The 10,290-nt window shown below is 41.2% G+C and overlaps 1 protein-coding gene across 1 annotated transcript; it reads left to right on the forward strand.

The window, feature by feature from the left end:
- The first annotated feature begins 71 nt into the window (after positions 1-71).
- RSL24D1 (ribosomal L24 domain containing 1) lies at positions 72-6,641 on the forward strand. The gene is made up of 6 exons (XM_053954985.1): positions 72-205; positions 2,005-2,118; positions 3,686-3,758; positions 4,467-4,530; positions 5,000-5,085; positions 6,227-6,641. The coding sequence occupies exons 1-6, from the start codon at positions 125-127 to the stop codon at positions 6,298-6,300; spliced, it is 492 nt and encodes a 163-aa protein (XP_053810960.1). The 5' UTR covers positions 72-124; the 3' UTR covers positions 6,301-6,641.
- Positions 6,642-10,290: the final 3,649 nt, after the last annotated feature.

Here is a 10,290-nt window from a genome sequence, read left to right on the forward strand (position 1 = left end):
CGTGCCCGTGTGGGCCCGCTCGGGGCCGGCAGGGGGCGCTGCGGCAGCGCTGCGGGAGCCGCGCCCGCCCCGCGCCGCCGCCTCCGGTCAGCTGGGCCGCGCTTCCGCCCGCGCCGCCGCCGCCATGCGCATCGAGAAGTGCTACTTCTGCTCGGGGCCCATCTACCCGGGACACGGCGTCATGTTCGTGCGCAACGACTGCAAGGTACCGCCCGACCGGCACCGGCACCGCCCTCCCCGCAGTGCTGGCGGCCGCTCCCTGCGCCGGCCCGGCCTGTGCCGGCGGGCCCCGGCGGGGCTCGGTGTCGCCGGCCGCGCCTCACGCGGGGCGCTCGGAGCCGGAGCCCCTGTCCCGGGCCGGGCCCTGCCGGGGTACGCACGCACCGCCGGGTGTGAGGGCGGGCGGGAGCCCGAGATGAGCGCAGCTGGTCAGAGCACGCTGCTGAGAACACCGAGGTTATGGTTCGATCCCTGTACGGCCCATTTGTTTAAGAGCTGGAGTCAGTAATCCTCGTTGTCCATGGGTCCGTTCCAACTCTGACTATTCTGTGACTCCGCGAAATCCATGTCTTACTGATATTTAAATATTAGGACCTGGAGCGATGCCGTAATTTGGCAGGTGCTGTGGCCGTCGGCAAGAGTGGGGGCTGAATTATTTGTTTTCAGTTTTTAGTAAGAAATAATACACTTCGCAGAGCAAGACAGAATCCTCACCCTTTAATTTTAGACTTTGGCTTCAGGTGGCAGCAGGTTCGGCTCTGGGCAGTGCGGGTTGCAGACTCCGCGGGCGGGCGCTGCGGGAGGAGCCGTGACTGCGGGCTCCGCTGTGACCCCGCGGCCGCGGCACTGCGGCCCTGCACCGGCCTGACAGCTGTGTACACACAGTGCCGTGTGTCGCTCCCCAGCCTCTGCCGCGCTCCCTATCGTTGCTGCGGGGCGTCGGAGCCCGCAGCGTGCAGCGAAGCTCGCGCAGATCGCTTCCTCCCCGGGCCCGGACGTCAGAAGGGATGGCGGGCGCGCAGTGCCGCTCGCGCAGTGCCGCTCGCATGAGTCACAGCGCCGGCGGTGGGTGCGCGCTCACACGGGCTGTGCGCTCCCCACGGCCACGAGGGCCGTGCTCCTAAAAAGATCACTTGTGAACAGATAACCTGTGAAAAGGCAAAACAGCACGACAGGTGTGCCTGAGCTGAGGTGCAAAAACGTGGTAGAAGACTGTAAAAATAAAAAAAAAAAAGACTATACGAAAGTGATTGCTGTAACTAAAAGTTCCATATTTTCTATTAATTTCTGTTAGAATTTACTATTAGACGGGAAGGAGGATATGGCTGTAGAAAAATAGGGTTTTCAGAACCTCATGAATAACGTGTAATTCTGACCGTTTTTAAGTGAAGAGTCTGGTATTCTGTAGAATATATAGAAAAATAGGGCAAAAAGGAAAAGGCCAATTAAAACGTTTTGTTATATGCTTTAACAGCTTTCAGTAATTTCAGTCCAGGGCTTAACTAGTGCATTTAGGACTCCTGCAGCGTAATCTTTGGGGCTTAAGGCTGCATCCCAGAAAATAGACGTTTTTGTTTGTTGGATTCAGTATGAGAGGTGTGAGGATTTTTTGTTGTTCTGAGGATGGTACTGTATCTAAAAAGTGTTGGCAGCTGTAGAAAATTGTTTATTCATACTACAGGTTTGGTTTTATAGTTATTTTTGCAGATGATAACTCTTAAAACTCAGGTGTATTTTATGTATAATCAGCTTAATTGTAAGTACTTGTGCTTAACCCTGGTAGCTGTGAAAATAACTTTATAATGAAAAAACAGTATTAGTGCTTGAAATTATTTTTGTTAATAGCTGTATTTTCTGTAAAAATACTGGCATTTGGAAACTGAATATAATTTCTAATGAGCAGTATTGTTAGAGAAACCTCAGTGTTTGGTATCACACATGCAGTGGGCCACAAATAACATGATTTTACTAAGATTTTTCTTCTTTATCATCCCCTTCTTCAAGATATTTAGATTCTGCAAATCAAAATGCCACAGAAACTTTAAAAAGAAGCGAAATCCCAGAAAGATGAGATGGACTAAAGCATTCCGTAAAGCAGCTGGCAAAGAACTGACAGTGGTAAGAAGCTGAACTGGTTCCCACTTTACATTAGCACACTAAAATGGCTCTTCCTGTGGCACACAGATTGGGCTAGGTGCCTTAAAGCATTGTCATTTAATGAAATGAGCTGGGGAGAAGAGGGATTGTGGAAGAGAATGTGAGAGTTTCTTGAGAGTGAGCTGTTCATTGCACTTGATTAAAACCTGGATCTTCCACCTTTGGGGTGGAAGCAAGTGTATCAGGTGTGTGTTCTGGGAACACGTGGTGGCTCCCAAGTCCAAGGCGTTTTTTCCCACCAATAAATCCTCTACACTTTGTATGTGTACAATTGATAGTTGTGTTTCTGCACAAATAATCTGAGTTACCAGGTACCTGAGCAAGTCTCTGTATGTAGACCCCGAAAATATTTACCTGTGAAGTCTTTTAAAGCTTACAATGTGTAGGAAAAGTCTTTGCATAGATAGGAACATTTGAAAAACAGCATGAGACCGCAGATGTGATTTCAAACCAAAGTTGCTTCAGTGGTACAAGTATTAAACATTCATATTTGATGGGCCAGTCCTTATTCAAGAATTATTGTGACTTAATTACCTATTTTTTTACAGAATATTAAAAACTTAGTTAGCATTTTGATAGAGTGATTTCCTGCCTTTTGTGGATCTTTCAAGGGAAAGAATGTGGTTTTGTATTTTAATGTGACTCTGAAAAGCCATGGTTAATTAGCATCTTCAGTAATTTCAGTGTTTCTTGCTTTTGAGTTGTTTTCGGCTACGTTGAATTACGTTTTTGAAAATAACTGAATTTAAAATTACTTTATACATGTCTAAATATGTGAAAATATGTTCCAATTTTGAGATACCTAATGTATTTTAAGAATAAAGCCAATATATGAACTTAGTGCTGTGTAACGCAGCTTTACCACAAGGAAAAACAACCTTTGGGCCGGGAGAAGTCCTCAGATAAAACTGATATAAAGCTAAGTGTGCCTGGCAAAAAAAAAAAAAAAAAAGATCAGGAAACTGTTTTTTCATTTTCAGCTCATGGGAATGAGGGGATTGGTTGGGCAGCTGTCCCAAATGCCAGAGGTATTGACTGAAATATTTCACATTTTCAAATTAGACTCAGTATTCTTAAAATGAAATGGTTTTTGGAGTATTTTTAAAAAACCATTTCAAAATTACAAGCTGTTGAGTTGAGCTTATTTATCCTGCAATAAATGCTTTCAAATCTACAGGTTTTCAATTTCGCCTTCCACCTGTCTCATCTGCTCTGTATTTCCTATTCCACATGGGTTTTCTCTGTTCCTTTTGTCCTGCTAAACAGAAAATAGCTGAGGGTGATATTGTGGTAAATAGTTCTCTTCAGACAAACCACTGTGGCTCCTGACACTTTCAGGTCAAACACTTGACTCGATTTCCTTCTCATATTTCTCTCTAATGATCGTTCAGGTCTAAGAACTGAGCTTCTGAAAGGGGGGAAAAGAATCCAATAAAATAGTCAGTTATGTGAATGACTGCTACAGTAAGAATGTATTGATCTAAATAAGCTTCTGCATATAGTCTATATTTACTTTTTCTTGATACAGGATAATTCATTTGAATTTGAAAAACGTAGGAATGAACCAGTGAAATACCAGAGAGAGTTGTGGAACAAGACTGGTGAGTCCTTATAGGAAAAAACCAAAAAAATTAATTTTTTATTTACCATGAATGTGTTTTCAGAAGACTTCTTAAGAGTACTGACAGCTCGTAGTGATTGTGTTTGAAATTATTGAAATCATGACCAAATTCTTAGCGTTGAGTTGTAAACAGGTGTGGAGTTTTACTTGATGTTTTTTTTTCAGAAACTGGTTTGAAAATGAGGACCACAAGTCCTTTATTTTGAATTATTGTCTTCAAAACCCCTTAGTGGTCTTCCAGCTTTTTAAGAGGCTCCCAATGTAAGCCTTTTACATGATGCAATTTTTCTGTGTTTGTGCTCATGCCACATCAATTTGTTTCATAGAATCAATTGCCATAAAATAGGAGAACTGCCTTTATTCATGTGAATGAGCACCACAAAGGAGAAGGTGGTAACTTGCATCTTTTTTCAAGTAGTTTTTTGCAGTGATGGTTAACTATAGAAATTATGTGTAGGCACAAAAGTGGAAGCATAAATAAGTTTTAAAATACAAGTTATCAGAGTTGCTACAGAGAACATTCTGTTATCCTGCTGTTTGGAGAAGGAATTTCCTCTACATAGTATAAGAGTTGCCTCTGGTATTTAGGTATTATGGGAGTACTGTTTAGAGCTGCTTTACAAAAATAGCATGGATTTTCTGCTGCAGGGAATTAAGCACATTTAAAACAACTTCTGCTTTATTTCAGTGGATGCAATGAAGAGAGTGGAGGAAATAAAGCAAAAACGCCAAGCTAGATTTATTATGAACAGGTGAGAATTATCTGTATGATGGGAACCCCTTGCATGTGTGTTTTAGACAGCCTTTCCAGAAATGGGATGATGCAGTTTTAAAGAGTAATTTGCTTTGTATATATACAATCATCCAAGGGATGGGGTAAAATAGAGCCCACTGGGTGAGCTCTACCCAGTGTTATTGGCTGTCCAAGGAAACGTAGCTTTCGGACACTCAAGGATAATAGCTGTAATGTAGTACTTGTTTGTATACAGAGCCTTAAATTTTAACAAAATTCTGATAGGAGTTCGTACAGTGCTGCATTTTCTTATGGTTTTGTATCCAGTATTTTCTTGAATTGGTTTTCAAATACTTTTTTCCTTTATTTCCTTATAATCATGGTTATTTACAGCCTGTACATAACTTTACTGAGAGATACCATGCATTAAAATGAAAGCCTACATCTCCTCTTTGAAGGTAATTAAATCTAATTTTCCCCTTTCCCAGATTAAAGAAGAGCAAAGAGTTGCAGAAGGCAGAAGACATCAAAGAAGTCAAGCAGAATATCCACCTTCTTCGTGCTCCCCATGCAGGTAAGAACTTGATTTACTGGTTTGCCTACACAGTTTTAGGATGAGTGACTCATTCTACAGATCAATAATTCTGTACATTTGTCTTACAATTAATTTGTCTGTTGAATATGGAGAATAGTTCTTGCCACTAAATGTAAGTGGTGTCTTAGTTCTGAATCAAGTATACCTTTTTATTTATCTAGTCCTGCATTCATCCTTTCTCTTCCTTGAGTGTTTTAAATTGCTCTCAATACCTGGTGCTGCATGAACTGCATGTTTGTTATCTGATGCATTTGTCTAAGTCTTCCCTTTGAACTGGTTAATTGAACTGAACAGCCTCTACCACTGAATGATATAAAATACAGCAGTTCAATTTTGCTGCTTGAATTTGTCAGTCAGTTGTGTAGAACTTATATGAAAATACCGTTCCTTCAGTGAAGTCACATTTGAAATAAATTATTTACTTTTAAAAATACACTTAACTAAGTAGAGTAATGAAGACGAGTTAAAAACATTTCCATTAGCTCTTGTTTCATAAAAAATACCTATGATTTTTTTTCTTCATTATTAGATATTAGAAGTCTGTTCTATGGTTTTTCTTAGATTTTTGTCAGGATATATTTACACTTTGGTTTAATGTGTCCTCCCCCACTTTTTAATTTTTTTTTCAATTTTGACTGGGCAGAGAGCAGAATCAAATCTTTGTCTTGGATTTTTCTTTTTCTTTATTTTTTCTTTTTTGGTCATCTTATTGAGAGTTAACATTCTTGCTGTCCAACACAGCATTCAGGAGGGCTTTAAATGTTCATTTAAAAACTAATGGGAGAAAGCCATTGATCTGTAATAAGTAATGAAGTTTTGTAGTCCTTTGCAAGGTTCTGCCAGGTATTGACAGCTCTATCAGTTTGTCATAGCAGATGAAAACACAGGTTTGATTGCATTTTAGATTTTGCATAAAACCAGCATCAGCTTTTCTGCTAAAACAAGTTTAAGAGATGGAGATTAGCAGTAAATACCTTTGAGCTTGATGGATTTGCTCATAAACAACTCTTCAAGCAATGTATTTAGGCTGTTTCACCTGGAATAGACGCGTATATTGTTCAGAGAAAATCAGGTATTTGGGCTTAGAGAAACATGTTGAATTTGATTTTTCTTTTTGAAGGTACACCAAAACAGCTGGAGGACAAAATGGTGCAGAAGCTACAAGAGGATGTGCCTATGGAAGAAGACTCTTAAAGCTTTTATTTACTATTTATATCTCTTCAGCAGTTAACACTTCTTTACTGCCTCACCTGACATCATTCAAAAATGTGCTTAGAATTGAAGAAAAGTACATTTTAATGAATAGTGGTCATTTACAATTTGAATTATATTTTAATGAAAAATAATAGGATGGATACTAGTTTGGGCAGTATTTAAAATTCTGCAATTTGAGAAAAGCTTGTCAGCAGGATGGAGAATGAGGCTTTATTGTTCGAGATACCATCTGCTCCTTGGAAAGTTACACTCTTTCTGGATAACTTTTCCACGTTCATGCAAATAATTAAATAATAAATAATAAAATATACTGGCCCTGAGCTTTTCTTATTATGTCTGTTGTTCTTCCATAGTGGTAAAAGCAGATAAAAATCTGTTTTAATGATTACAGTGTAAGGCAGAATGTATTAATTTTCATCAGTCCAGTGTGGTCCAGACTTATTTTCATTCTTGTCCTGGGGAAAATTTTTCAATTTGAAGAATATAATGTTTGTTTTATCTCCTTTTTAAGTCAGCCACCCCAGGATTCCATTGCAGTTGACACCTGGCAAATATAACATTGATGCAGGACTTAGGTTTGGAAAACAGTAATGGTGGTATCACCTAGTCTGGAGTTGGCCCTGCTATCATCCTCACCCACCAAAATTCAAATCTAATGTCTAATCAGGCAGATGGAAATGCTCAATAAATTACACTTGAGACTGTTTTTTCCTGACTCCCAGGATTATTTTGATGGAAAAGATGCTGGTAAATCACAAGTATTTTGCATATTGTGGTGGTGCTTATTCAGTGTGTCAGCACTGTTTTAAACTGCCAGCAGTTTATCTGCAATATTGTGATCAAGGAAAGCTTTCAAGCCATTTCTAGTATTTGCTGTCATGTTATGCTAGTTATCCTCAAAAATAATAATTTGTAGTTCTATTCCAAACTTGGATATGTACTATAGCAATCACTGGAAAACCTCACACCTACCACCCACATGTGTGTTGTGTAGTTCAGAGAAGAATAATATTTAAACTTATGTAAGGGTCTTGGGGAGTGTGTGACATGGAGTGGCATTATACTCAGTTTTTTATCTCTTGATTTATGAGTTATGTTCAGATATTTAGAAAATGACATATTTTAGTGAGAATTCTAGTAATAAAAATAGAATTCCTTATTTTAATGAAATTAAAATTTTGCCATAATTTAAAATTTGCTGTATTTCCTCTGCAAACTGTAATATAAATACCATCTGAAAAGCATATGGTAAGTTGGCCAGAAAGTGTGTCACTGGGGTGAAATCACTAAGATGGTACAGTATAAATACAGTGTATTATGTGCTATATGTACACCAAGATGCTTGGGCTTGTGGAGGGAGATACTCACAGCATGTTAATTTATAGCCTCACTTAAATGTACTAATTAACTTCTCAGCTCAAGAATGTGTTAAAGTTCTAAAAGTTTCTTATGCCTTCTGATGTTTACATATTTCTACTGAATTTTCTCACAGTGTTCATGTAAATAATGATTGTTTTTTATTCTTCTTTGTGAGTGGAGAGGGAATTGATAGACTGTTGGTTTGACCAGTGTGGTTGGAGAGGTGACAATTTCATCCTCCACTCTCACTTTTGATAGTCTGTATATAATGGAGTCAGAAAAGAAAATCTCTCTTTTAAGTTCTTTTCTTTCCCCTTTTGCATCTAGCGTCTGTGTGTGAATTATTTCGTGTCGTAGTGTAACAAATGACCCTTTCTATTGTAGTATTTGATGTCCTTAATCCTTGAGGTGGGATACTTCATCTAAAAATAGTATTATATACAACTTTTTTTATTTACTAAATTTTAAGGATAGGATGTTCAGCAAGTACCGAGTTTTAATTTTCTCCAAAATAAATCCTGAACACTGCCAGCTGTATGAGTTGCTCAGCCTGTGTGCCTCAGTACTGGTACAATTGCAAGCAAGGGCTGTGGAAGTTAGTGCTGAGTTATCGCTCTGCCAAAGTGCCATTTCTCTGGGAAGCAGAGACTTGCAGCTGGCTGTGTACCTCCTACATACTACAAGGCATACTACCTGGTAGTATGTAGGAGGTAGTTGAGCTTAAAAAATTTGTCATGAGTAACATGCTTGCAGCACCTGGTCAGAAGGCGCCCTTGTGATTTTTTTAAAATTTAATTGCTGTGGTGTCCCGTTCTCTCGTCTGTCAACTGGAGCACAAGGTGAGGGGGGAGGAGCTGCAGCTGAACAACATGGGGCTGGTGATCATTCTGCACATCTCTGCAAAACCCACTGCATGCAGAGACCTTCATGGGGAGCTGCTGAGCTGCAGAGGAATGGTGGTTTTCTTTTAGGAGGCTTGCTCTCCAACCACATTTCTAATAGAAATTGTTATTATTCAAGACACTTTGGTGAAGATCTATTTTCTTTGTTTGTTTAAGATAAAATGTCTTTAGATTTTGCATTTTGCTTACAAGACTTATAGAGAAAATGTCCAACTGAGCAGTATCCTGGTGGTCATGGATAAATCCTGCCTAACAGGAGGAAGGAAATGCATTCCTCTTCCCACTTGCACAGCCCTAGATCAGACAGTGGCTTGCCAGAGGAATTTGGGGATAGGCAAACGGGAAACCCTCATCTGCCTCCTGTGAGTGGGGCTGAGCTGTGCCCAGTCCCTGGGGAGGCAGGACCTGCCACTGTTCCCCCAGGGCATGTTGGAGAGAGGGCATTTTATGAGCAGCACATTGTTATTCAGAAGAGATCCTGGTTTGGTGTCATACATCCAAATCACCAGTCCTGTCTGTGCTGAGATCCAGTAGGAGCACAGCACAGGGTGCCAATGAGAACAGACTTACAAGAGAAATGATTATGATGGTGTATGAATATTTAATCAGAAGAGTTATTTATGAATAACTGGTAGTGCTAAATTCCATTGTACTGCCTGTCTTCTTGGCATTTACCAGGTCTAACAAACGATTGCTGTTTTGTGTTTGCACTTTGCAGTCAGGGAAGCCTTTCTTCAAAACAAGCTGATAGGCTCGATCAGAACAAATGTGATAGTCAAAACCAATTTTTAACAAATGCTTTTCAGTTTCAGTTGCTGTCATCTTTTCTTACAAAACAAAGCCAGATGTATAGCTGTTTTCTTTCTTTTTTCAGACTACAAAAGTTTGTAAAATTTGTATTTTAATAGTAATTTAGTAACCATCTTTTTCTCATATTTCCTCTTTTCCATTTTTAATCCGTCTCTTAGTGATTTCGAGTTAAACGCTGCTTTTTCTTTGATGGGGAGGTCAGCCTCATGCTAACACGTTTTGGCTGCTCCCTCACTTCCAGCCTCAGTTCCTTGTGCCCAGGGCCCTGAGCAGGGGTTCCAGGCTGCCCTGAGTGCCCTCTATGTCCCTCACCAAGTCCCCGTGTGCTTTCGGTGTGTGACTGTCCCAGTCCCAGCCTGGCTGCTGGGCAGGTGTGGGGGAGCCGTCGCTGCTGGGGAGCCGCGGCCCACTCCGAGTGTGTGGGGTGCCGAGCGCCCGAGGGAGGAGTGCGGTGCCAGTTTCTGCTCTTTGAGCTGTGCGGTGCTGATTCCTGCACTTTGAGCTGTGCCGTGCCAATCTCTGAGCTTTGAGCTGTGCGGTGCCGATTCCTGCACTTTGAGCTGTGCCGTGCCGATTCCTGCACTTTGAGCTGTGCCGTGCCGATTCCTGCACTTTGAGCTGTGCCGTGCCAGTTTCTGCACTTTGAGCTGTGCGGTGCCAGTTTCTGCTCTTTGAGCTGTGCCGTGCCAATCTCTGAGCTTTGAGCTGTGCGGTGCCGATTCCTGCACTTTGAGCTGTGCAGTGCCGATTCCTGCACTTTGAGCTGTGATGTGCCAGTTTCTGCACTTTGAGCTGTGCGGTGCCAGTTTCTGCACTTTGAGCTGTGCGGTGCCAGTTTCTGCACTTTGAGCTGTGCGGTGCCGATTCCTGCACTTTGAGCTGTGCGGTGCCAGTTTCT

Source organism: Vidua chalybeata, chromosome 13 (assembly GCF_026979565.1).
Source record: "Vidua chalybeata isolate OUT-0048 chromosome 13, bVidCha1 merged haplotype, whole genome shotgun sequence".
Taxonomy (NCBI): Eukaryota; Metazoa; Chordata; class Aves; order Passeriformes; family Viduidae; genus Vidua; species Vidua chalybeata.